The sequence below is a fragment of the Salmo trutta genome, unplaced genomic scaffold (genome assembly GCF_901001165.1).
Source record: "Salmo trutta unplaced genomic scaffold, fSalTru1.1, whole genome shotgun sequence".
NCBI classification, from domain to species: domain Eukaryota; kingdom Metazoa; phylum Chordata; class Actinopteri; order Salmoniformes; family Salmonidae; genus Salmo; species Salmo trutta.
In genome coordinates this window covers 1-12,500 of record NW_021822726.1, presented here as the reverse complement: position 1 = coordinate 12,500, position 12,500 = coordinate 1, and the positions used below count along the sequence as shown (strand labels likewise).

At 41.9% G+C, this 12,500-nt stretch overlaps 1 protein-coding gene across 1 annotated transcript in view; it reads right to left on the bottom strand.

The window, feature by feature from the left end:
• LOC115184027 (regulator of G-protein signaling 6-like) overlaps nt 1-12,379 on the bottom strand; it is a gene marked incomplete at its 5' end in the record, with an annotated part of 14,902 nt that extends 2,523 nt beyond the window's left edge. The window contains 6 exons of the mRNA XM_029745024.1: nt 1,352-1,538; nt 4,627-4,752; nt 6,298-6,408; nt 9,406-9,467; nt 12,060-12,158; nt 12,305-12,379. Of these exons, the coding sequence (XP_029600884.1) occupies nt 1,352-1,538; nt 4,627-4,752; nt 6,298-6,408; nt 9,406-9,467; nt 12,060-12,158; nt 12,305-12,379 (660 nt within the window). The remainder of the gene's footprint in view (nt 1-1,351; nt 1,539-4,626; nt 4,753-6,297; nt 6,409-9,405; nt 9,468-12,059; nt 12,159-12,304) is intronic.
• Nucleotides 12,380-12,500: the final 121 nt, after the last annotated feature.

Genomic DNA, 12,500 nt, shown 5'->3' with positions numbered 1-12,500 from the left:
GAGAAGGAGGGAGACAAACAGGGAGAGAGAGAAGGAGGGAGACAAACAGGGAGAGAGAGAAGGAGGGGTTACAGCAGCACCTAGAACATCTGACCTGGACTCTGACAGTTACATTTGTGTAACTATATTCCAAAAAAGGTCCGGATATCAGGATCACCATAATTCTACTTGGACACAAACTACACATATCTAGGACTAAATATCAGCAACACGAGAAGCTTTCACAGGGCTGTGAACGAGCGGAGAGACAAAGCAAGAAGAGCATTCTATGCCATTAAAGGGAACATTAAAATCAAACTTCCAATTAGAATCTGGCTCAAAATGTTAAAATCAGTAATAAAACCAATTGCTCTATATGGCAGCGAAGTATGGGGTCCAATCTCTAAAAATGAATTTACCAAATGGGAGAAACATCCAGTTGAAATACTGCATGCAGAGTTTTACCAGACTGTATTGGAAGTGTAAAGAAAACCTCTAAATAACTCATGTAGATCAGAATTGGGCCAAAACCACTTCTTTATTCAAATAGAAAAAAAAGAACCATCAAAATTGTACAACCAGCTAAAAACAAGTGATCCCCAAAACATTTAATCACACGGCCCTACAATATCAAGAGATGGAACAAGAGAAGAGTTATTATCATTCAGTACAACGAATTAGAAACTATAAAGGATGAAGAAAAACAATCTAATATTTATTGGGTGAAAATGTGCAATGTAATGACAAAAATATTTTCCCACTTTGTTTTGGCTTTCATACCATGTCGCTTCTGAGTCATGTTCAGACTAGTACTACTAATACTCTCTCTATAGACAAACACTGGCAGTAGAACGGCCTTACTGAAGAGCTCAGTGACTTTCAACGTGTGTGTGTGTGTGTGTGTGTGTGTGTGTGTGTGTGTGTGTGTGTGTGTGTGTGTGTGTGTGTGTGTGTGTGGTGTGTGTGTGTGTGTGTGTGTGTGTGTGTGTGAGTGAGTGAGTGAGTGAGTGAGTGAGTGAGTGAGTGAGTGAGTGAGTGAGTGAGTGAGTGAGTGAGTGAGTGAGTGAGTGAGTGAGTGAGTGAGTGAGTGAGTGAGTGAGTGAGTGAGTGAGTGAGAGAGAGTATATTGAGAAAGCTAATGTGTGTGTTTTAGCTGTATTTCAGCTTTTTGGGTGTTGGTCTGTCTGTAACATAACGTACCTGAGTGTCTTCATAGCTGTCTGTCTGTAACACAACGTACCTGAGTGTCTTCATAGCTGTCTATCTGTCTGTAATATAACATACCTGAGTGTCTTCATAGCTGTCTGTCTGTCTGTCTGTAATATAACATACCTGAGTGTCTTCATAGCTGTCTGTCTGTAACATAACGTACCTGAGCGTCTTCGTAGCTGTATCGTCCAGGGTCTTTAAGGTTGGCGCTGGTGCGTTCGTAGCTGTGCGAGTCCAGGTTGATGGAGCTGGAAGCGCCTTCTGCCAGAAATTCTGCCCAGATCTCCTGAGCGCGTTCTGCCACGTTCTCCAGAGGCTGCCTCTTCAGATCCTGGACAGCCAACCAAAACCTATTGGATACAGTAAGTTAGCAATAACCCACAGGAAGTGTGCGATCATTCCCTGATAATGCTGTGTGTTATTAATGACTGGCACAACCAGAATCAGATGACTCCATTTCACTATACTGGCTATTGATGCCTTCCCTTCACACAGCAGAGCCTGTGACCATAACATAATACACAGTATGCATATAATTATATATATTATATATTATATATATATAATTATATATATATAATTATATAATTTCCAATAAGCGCAAACCAGATGGGATGGCGTATCGCTGCAGAATGCTGGTTAAGTGTGCCTTGAATTCTAAGTAAATCACAGACTGTGTCACTAGCAAAGCACCCCCACACCATCACACCTCCTCCTCCATGCTTCATGGTGGGAACCACACATGCGGAGATCATCCATTTCACCTCCAGTCTAACGTCCATTGCTCGTGTTTCTTGGCCCAAGCAAGTCTCTTCATCCTTTAGTAGTGGTTTCTTTGACCATGAAGGCCTGATTCACGCAGTCTCCTCTGAACAGCTTATGTTTAGATGTGTCTGTTACTTGAACTCTGAAGCATTTATTTGGGCTGCAATTTCTGAGGCTGGTAACTAATGAACTTATCCTCTGCAGCAGAGGTAACTCTGGGTCTTCCTTTCCTGTGGCGGTCCTCATGAGAGACAGTTTCATCATAGCTCTTGATGGTTTTTGCGACTGCACTTGAAGAAACTTTCAAAGTTGTTTAAATGTTCCTCTATTGACTGACCTTCATGTCTTAAAATAATGATGGACTGTTCTTTCTCTTCGTTTCTCTTTGATTATTTGAGCTGTTCTTGCCATAATATTGACTTGGTCTTTTACCAAATAGGGCTATCTTCTGTATACCCCCCTACCTTGTCACAACACAACTGATTGGTTCAAACGCATTAAGGAAAGAAATTCCACAAATTAACTTTTAACAAGGCACACCTGTTAATTGAAATGTATTCCAGGTGACTACTTCATGCGGCTGGTTGAGAGAATGCCAAGAGTGTGAAATGCTGTCATCAAGGCAAAGGGTGGCTACTTCGAAGAATCTCAAATATAAAATATATTTTGACTTGTTTATCACTTTTTAGGTTACTACCATGATTCCATATCTGTTAATTAATAGTTTTGATGTCTTCACTATTATTCTACAATGTAGAAATAGTAAAAAATGAAGAAAAACCCTTGAATGAGAAGGTGTGTCCAAACTTTTGACTGGTACTGTAAATCCTATAACACTGAGGTAACCCACACAGGGGTAAGACTGAGACTCATCCTGACATTGGAATGTGCAGTAGACCTATAATTGCTTCACCCACCATTGACTGCACAAACAGTGAACACAGCAGAGTGAAGAGGAGTGCCAGCTAATTGTAATTGCCTCTCATAATACAATCTATCTGTATTGATGTGTGGTCTGGCCCTGCAATATACAGACTGAGCCAGAGAGAGAGACAGAGACAGAGAGAGAGAGACAGAGAGAGACAGAGAGAGACAGAGACACAGAGCGAGAGACAGAGAGACAGACAGAGAGAGAGACAGAGAGAGAGAGAGACAGAGAGAGAGAGAGACAGAGACAGAGAGGAGAGAGAAAGAGTTGAGAGTGAGACAGAGAGAGAAAAAGAGACAGAGAGCTGTGGTGAGTTAGTGGAGGTATGGAGAGTGGTTAGCAGTTGAGGGCTGGACAGAGAGAAGGGTGTGTGTGTGTGTGTGATCTACTATCAGTCTAGTCCATCCGAGACTCTGTTATCCTTTAGTAGAGCCCCTCATCAGAACATACCTTCAGAGACGCACGCACGCATGCTGACAGCGCTCCTGACCCCCTGAGGAGAGGCCTAAAGGGGGCTGACAGCGCTCCTGATCCCCCTGAGGAGAGGCCTAAAGGGGGCTGACAGCGCTCCTGATCCCCCTGAGGAGAGGCCTAAAGGGGGCTGACAGCGCTCCTGACCCCCTGAGGAGAGGCCTATAGGGGGCTGACAGCGCTCCTGATCCCCCTGAGGAGAGGCCTAAAGGGGGCTGACAGCGCTCCTGATCCCCCTGAGGAGAGGCCTAAAGGGGGCTGACAGCGCTCCTGATCCCCCTGAGGAGAGGCCTATAGGGGGCTGACAGGGCTCCTGACCCCCCTGAGGAGAGGCCTAAAGGGGGCTGACAGCGCTCCTGACCCCCTGAGGAGAGGCCTAAAGGGGGCTGACAGCGCTCCTGATCCCCCTGAGGAGAGGCCTATAGGGGGCTGACAGGGCTCCTGACCCCCCTGAGGAGAGGCCTAAAGGGGGCTGACAGCGCTCCTGACCCCCTGAGGAGAGGCCTAAAGGGGGCTGACAGCGCTCCTGACCCCCTGAGGAGAGGCCTAAAGGGGGCTGACAGCGCTCCTGACCCCCCTGAGGAGAGGCCTAAAGGGGGCTGACAGCGCTCCTGATCCCCCTGAGGAGAGGCCTATAGGGGGCTGACAGCGCTCCTGACCCCCTGAGGAGAGGCCTAAAGGGGACCAGTAGATGGTCATGGTGGGTGCTGGAGGGTCAGTGCTATCAGAGGAGAGCTAGTCCAGGTGACTTCCAAACAGATGGGAAGGATTTGTTGATTTTGAATTTATTTTAATTTAACCTTTTATTTATCCAGGCGAGTCAATTAAGAACCGATTCTTATTGACAATTGTCCGAAAGAGAGGTAAAAGATGAAGGGAACGTTAAGGGAAGAGTACGAGGGGAAAAGATTGTAGGTAAGGGATAATTGGAGGAGGTAAGAGGAAATAGGGAAAGAAAAGAATGGAGGGATGGGATGGAGCTAAGAGATCAGGTGATGGGAGAGGAAGAAGGGATGACAGTAGGAGAGGAAGAGGGGAAGGGAGGTAAAACGGAGGGATCTGATGAGAAGAAATAAGGAAATGATGAGATAAAAGGATGGGTGAATGAAAGAAGGAGAGGAGAGGAAGTGTGTGTGACTCACTGTAGATTCTCTGAGCTGAACCCAGAAGAAATGAGGAGAGAGGAAAGGAAAGGAGGAAGGATCAGTTGTAAAGGATGAGAATAAAATTAGGAAACAAGGAAAGGAAAGGAGGAGAGGAAGTGTGTGACTCACTGTAGGTTCTCTGAGCTGAACTCTGATTCCAGGAACTTGAGGAACTGGTCGCGACCTGCCGGATCCTTCAGAGCTTCATCTAGAGAAAATCCCCACTTCCTCACTCTCTGTTGACTGGGGTCCTTACTAAAGGGGGGGGGGGGGGGGGCACAGGAAATAACAAGGAGGAGAGGAGGGAGAAACAGTTTGAATTCATGAAAGGAGCAAGAAATAAAAAAAATTAAAAAACAAGATATTTTTAAAAAAAAAATAATAGATAGGCAGAAAAAATATATACTGTGATCTCAGACAGTCTCAAACACCACATGTTGGACAAGCGGTGACAGAGAAGTAGAAACATTGGCAACATAATACTGTAATGGCAGCGTTCACATGACACCTTATTTAAATCACTGCAGGACATTTCCCTCTAAACCTGTAATGTAATTAATCAATTTCTAAAGATTATGACGCTACATTAGGCTCAATGATTATATGTCTGGGTTGATTCATCTCTAAATAAGTCAAAGAGACCAGAAGAGTTACAGAAGAACTACATACTGTGCTCAGCAACGGCCTCGTCCACCGTGAAATATCTTTCATATCTGGATCTGATAGGACGATTATCTAAAGTCCCGTTTATACCTGGTTCTAACATGCGTCCCGATCTTGTCCACATTCTGATTGTGACCACATTTTTAGACGGGTGTAGAAGACTAAAAACTCATTGTGATCAGATCCTTCTGCCCACCTCTGGAGGTAGTCAGACACACATTGTGTGGACAGATCTGGACAGAGACACCATTTAAATCTTCATTCTGCCCTTTAAAATCATTGACAGGGTGGCACAATTGACTGATTACGTCAATATGTGTCTTACAATAAATATATACGTAATATTTTGAAAGAACGGCCGTGAAATTATTTGCATAAAGGAAGGGACCAAGAAATCTGATCACAATGCAGACACGGCAGACATATTTTAATACCATGTGTAGACACATTTCTGGGCATAATCAGAGAGTCTCACCGTAAGCCCGATCAGGACAAAGGACCCATGTTAGCACCAGGTTAAATGGGGCTATGGATTTGTATCTGGATATCAATCAAGTGTAAACAGCTCTGGATGGTCAAATCATTTAAATCATCATTGATACTGGCCTCTAAAACCACTGGCACCATTGACATATGGCATAAATAATTATCTTCAAAATAAATACAGTCATATTATTTTTTTGAAAGAATAATCTGTCAAATAATCTGCAGACAGGGAGACACCAGGAAATCTGGTCACAACGCGGACATAATGGACGGATAACAGACAAACTTTTACTACCGTGTGTACCAACGACTACAATGTCAGGCACAATCAGAATGTGGATAAGATCAGGACAAAGGACACATGTTAGAACCAGGTATAAACGAGGCTTAAGACACTTTGATTATTGGTACTTTGATTTCATCCTTTAATAATGAAACAGGACGATAATAAGTTGTCATTGCCCATCATGTTCCTCTCTGTCAATGAAGGTGATTTTGCAGCTGAAGTGGCTAGGTGGATTAGTTATTTGAAAAGCCATGAATGGGGTGTTTGTGGGAGAGACAGAGACCAGAGACAAGTATCTATCATACAGGGAAGTCACAGATATATACCAGTCCACCGATTGGGGAACATAGGGTTGTGGTTCTTACCTGGCCTCTAGGTCCCAGAATGAGAGGTCGTCACTGGTCCAGGGGTTGGAGGGTTCTGGTGACACCACAAACGGGTCATACTCCTGGTACTGCTCAGTGTAGGTCATCAGACTGAAAGCAACACAACATACAAAACACAGAGGATGGACGGAATGGAAGAATGACACATGATCAGTCAGATATCAGTTCTACTGTAGGCCCTACAGTCAGATATCAGTTATAATGTAGGCCCTACAGTCAGATATCAGTTATAATGTAGGCCCTACAATCAGATATCAGTTATAATGTAGGCCCTACAGTCAGATATCAGTTCTACTGTAGGCCCTACAGTCAGATATCAGTTATAATGTAGGCCCTACAGTCAGATATCAGTTATAATGTAGGCCCTACAGTCAGATATCAGTTATAATGTAGGCCCTACAGTCAGATATCAGTTATAATGTAGGACCTACAGTCAGATATCAGTTCTACTGTAGGCCCTACAGTCAGATATCAGTTCTACTGTAGGCCCTACAGTCAGATATCAGTTATAATGTAGGCCCTACAGTCAGATATCAGTTATAATGTAGGCCCTACAGTCAGATATCAGTTATAATGTAGGCCCTACAGTCAGATATCAGTTATAATGTAGGCCCTACAGTCAGATATCAGTTATAATGTAGGCCCTACAGTCAGATATCAGTTATAATGTAGGCCCTACAGTCAGATATCAGTTCTACTGTAGGCCCTACAGTCAGATATCAGTTCTACTGTAGGCCCTACAGTCAGATATCAGTTATAATGTAGGCCCTACAGTCAGATATCAGTTATAATGTAGGCCCTACAGTCAGATATCAGTTCTACTGTAGGCCCTACAGTCAGATATCAGTTATAATGTAGGCCCTACAGTCAGATATCAGTTCTACTGTAGGCCCTACAGTCAGATATCAGTTATAATGTAGGCCCTACAGTCAGATATCAGTTATAATGTAGGCCCTACAGTCAGATATCAGTTCTACTGTAGGCCCTACAGTCAGATATCAGTTATAATGTAGGCCCTACAGTCAGATATCAGTTCTACTGTAGGCCCTACAGTCAGATATCAGTTCTACTGTAGGCCCTACAGTCAGATATCAGTTATAATGTAGGCCCTACAGTCAGATATCAGTTCTACTGTAGGCCCTACAGTCAGATATCAGTTATAATGTAGGCCCTACAGTCAGATATCAGTTCTACTGTAGGCCCTACAGTCAGATATCAGTTCTACTGTAGGCCCTACAGTCAGATATCAGTTATAATGTAGGCCCTACAGTCAGATATCAGTTCTACTGTAGGCCCTACAGTCAGATATCAGTTCTACTGTAGGCCCTACAGTCAGATATCAGTTATAATGTAGGCCCTACAGTCAGATATCAGTTATAATGTAGGCCCTACAGTCAGATATCAGTTCTACTGTAGGCCCTACAGTCAGATATCAGTTATAATGTAGGCCCTACAGTCAGATATCAGTTCTACTGTAGGCCCTACAGTCAGATATCAGTTATAATGTAGGCCCTACAGTCAGATATCAGTTATAATGTAGGCCCTACAGTCAGATATCAGTTATAATGTAGGCCCTACAGTCAGATATCAGTTATAATGTAGGCCCTACAGTCAGATATCAGTTATAATGTAGGCCCTACAGTCAGATATCAGTTATAATGTAGGCCCTACAGTCAGATATCAGTTATAATGTAGGCCCTACAGTCAGATATCAGTTCTACTGTAGGCCCTACAGTCAGATATCAGTTATAATGTAGGCCCTACAGTCAGATATCAGTTATAATGTAGGCCCTACAGTCAGATATCAGTTCTACTGTAGGCCCTACAGTCAGATATCAGTTATAATGTAGGCCCTACAGTCAGATATCAGTTCTACTGTAGGCCCTACAGTCAGATATCAGTTCTACTGTAGGCCCTACAGTCAGATATCAGTTATAATGTAGGCCCTACAGTCAGATATCAGTTATAATGTAGGCCCTACAGTCAGATATCAGTTATAATGTAGGCCCTACAGTCAGATATCAGTTATAATGTAGGCCCTACAGTCAGATATCAGTTATAATGTAGGACCTACAGTCAGATATCAGTTATAATGTAGGACCTACAGTCAGATATCAGTTATAATGTAGGCCCTACAGTCAGATATCAGTTATAATGTAGGCCCTACAATCAGATATCAGTTATAATGTAGGCCCTACAGTCAGATATCAGTTATAATGTAGGCCCTACTGTCAGATATCAGTTATAATGTAGGCCCTACAGTCAGATATCAGTTATAATGTAGGACCTACAGTCAGATATCAGTTATAATGTAGGCCCTACAGTCAGATATCAGTTATAATGTAGGACCTACAGTCAGATATCAGTTATAATGTAGGCAGTATATTTTGTATATGTTCTTTGACAAATGAAACGTTTTAGATTTTCAATATTCATGTTAATATTTTTCAATATTCATAAATTAACATAAGACAATTGTTATCGAAATACTACTCATATTACAGAGCAAGCTTAATATGACACCAATTTCTGCTTTGCAGCTTCTACAGATGAAACATTACGGATTCTTAACGGAGGCCTGGAAAATATGCCAACTTTGATCAATTATTTGTCAATTAGGCTTTTAGATATAAATGTATGTCAACAATCCCTTCTCTAAAGGAACATTTTATGGATTACATTTCGTGAAAATCCCCCAAAATCATTGTATTTTTTTGTCCTGGTTTCAGGAGGAATCACTCCATGGCTATGCTCTTATTGCGGCTCAGAATAAGAAACGACTCGGGGGGTTCTTCTATTCAGAGCTCTGGAATTCCATACATTCAGAGCTCTGGAATTCCATACATTCAGAGCTCTGGAATTCCATACATTCAGAGCTCTGGAATTCCATACATTCAGAGCTCTGGAATTCCATACATTCAGAGCTCTGGAATTCCATACATTCAGAGCTCTGGAATTCCATACATTCAGAGCTCTGGAATTCCATACAGGTTGATAAAATATACACGTGTTGATTTATCAAGGTCAAAGTGCTTTATGACAGGATATGTTTTATAGGTGAGATGGTGGAGCTTTGCTCATACCTACCTCTCAGCGACTTTTGAAACCTTTATACAGTGTCTGTCCAACTGGCTGTTAAGAAACACAATCTGAGGAGGAGAAGAAATAGTCATCATTATTCATTGATTATGATTAAAACTGGTTTCTAATTGATACAGTGCATTCGGAAAGTATTCAGACCACTTGACTTTTTTCATATTTTGTCCTTCCAGAAGGACAACCATCTCTGCAGCACTCCACCAATCAGGCCTTCATGGTAAAGTGGCCAGAAGGAAGCCACTCCTCAGTAAAAGGCAGATGACAACCCACTTGGAGTTTGCCAAAAGGCACCTAAAGTCTCTCAGACCATGAGAAACAAGATTCTCTGGTATGATGAAACCAAGATTGAACTCTTTGGCCTGAATGCCAAGCGTCACGTCTGGAGGAAACCTGGCACCATCCCTACGGTGAAGCATGGTGGTGGCAGCATCATGTTGTTCGGATGTTTTTCAGCGGCAGGGACTGGGAGACAAGTCAGGGTTGAGGGAAAGATGAACGGAGCAAAGTACAGAAAGATACTTGGTGAAAACCTGCTCCAGAGCGCTCAGGACCTCAGACTGGGGCAAAGATTCACCTTCCAACAGGACAACGACCACACAGCCACAGCCAAGACAACGCATGAGTGGCTTTGGAAAAAGTCTCTGAATGTCCTTGAGTGGCCAGAGCACGGATTTGAACCCGATCAAACATCTCTGGAGAGACCTGAAAATAGCTGTGCAGTTATGCCCCCCCCCCCCCACGCAAGAATACTCGAGGTCGTAATCGCTGCCAAAGATGCTTCAACAAAGAACTGAGTAAAGGGTATGAATACTTATGTGAGAGTAATATTTCATTTTTTTTGGTTATACATTTGCAAACATTTCTAAAAGCCTGTTTTTGCTTTGTCATTATGGGGTATTGTGTGTAGGTTGATGAGAAGAAAAAAAATATTTAATCAATTTTAGAATAAGGCTGTAATGTAACTAATGTGGAAAATGTCAATAGTTCTGCATCCAATAGAACATCCAACATCAAAAAGAACATCCAATAGAACATCTAATAGAACATCTAATGGAACATCCAATGGAACATCCAATGGGACATCCAATGGAACATCCAATAGAACATCCAATGGAACATCCAATAGGTACATCCAATGGAACATCCAATAGAACATCTAATAGAACATCCAATGGAACATCTAATAGAACATCTAATGGAACATCCAATGGAACATCCAATGGGACATCCAATAGAACATCCAACATCAAAAAGAACATCCAATAGAACATCCAATGGAACATCTAATAGAACATCTAATGGAACATCCAATGGAACATCCAATGGGACATCCAATAGAACATCCAATGGAACATCCAATAGAACATCTAATAGAACATCCAACATCCAATCCAACATCCAACAGAACATCAACATTCAATAGAACATCCAACATCTAATAGAACATTGAACATCCAACAGCCAATAGAACGTCCAACATCCAATAGAACATTCAACAGAACATCCAATAGAACATCCAACATCCAATAGAACATCCAACATTCAATAGAACATCCAACAGAACATCCAACATCCAATAGAACATCCAACAGAACATTAACATCCAATAGAACATCCAACATTCAACAGAACATCAACATCCAACATCCAATAGAACATCCAACATCCAATAGAACATCCAACATCCAATAGAACATCCAATAGAGCATCCAGTATCCAATAGAGCAGCCAATAGAACATCCAATAGAACATCCAACATTCAATAGAACATCCGATAGAACATCCAACAGAACATCCAACATTCAATAGAACATCCAATAGAACATCCAACAGAACATCCAACATCCAATATAACATCCAATAGAACATCCAACATCCAATATAACATCCAATAGAACATCCAACATCCAATATAACATCCAATAGAACATCCAATAGAACATCCAACAGAACATCCAACATCCAATATAACATCCAACAGAACATCCAACATCCAATATAACATCCAATAGAACATCCAACATCCAATAGAACATCCAACATCCAATAGAACATCCAACATCTACTAGAACATCCAAAATTCAATAGAACATCCAATAGAACATCCAATAGAACATCCAACATCCAATATAACATCCAATAGAACATCCAATAGAACATCCAACAGAACATCCAACATCCAATATAACATCCAACAGAACATCCAACATCCAATATAACATCCAATAGAACATCCAACATCCAATAGAACATCCAACATCCAATAGAACATCCAACATCTACTAGAACATCCAAAATTCAATAGAACATCCAATAGAACATCCAACATCCAATATAACATCCAATAGAACATCCAATAGAACATCCAACAGAACATCCAACATCCAATATAACATCCAACAGAACATCCAACATCCAATATAACATCCAATAGAACATCCAACATCCAATATAACATCCAATAGAACATCCAACATCCAATAGAACATCCAACATCCAATAGAACATCCAATAGAACATCCAACATCCAATATAACATCCAATAGAACATCCAACATCCAATAGAACATCCAACATCCAATAGAACATCCAATAGAAAATCCAATAGAACATCCAACATCCAATAGAACACATAGAAGTACCTCTTTCTCCACGTCCTCTCTGGTGCCTTTCCTGGCTAGTTGTGAGGGTGTGTGTACCGGGCTCTGTGACTGACCCTCCTCTATCAGTCCATACACTGACTGGACAGGGAGAGGGAAGGGTAGCATGTTACTATCCCATTCCTCAATAATGGGTTTCCAAACGTTTTTGTAAAATCTTTGTCTTGGGACCCAACCACAACACCAACCTAGAGTTCTGTCCACAGTCTACTACTTCCTGTCCGTACCTTCTTGACTCTCTGTGGGTTCTTCATACGTCTGCATTTCCTGATGTCCATCTCTGTGACGTTCACACAACCTGGCTGTAGATCATAGAGGACCAGCAGGCATAAGGAAAGATTTTCAAAATAGAAATTGAGTGTTATTGGGCAAGTCCAGGTACAGAAATATTTCAAAACACACACACACGCACATACCACAGGT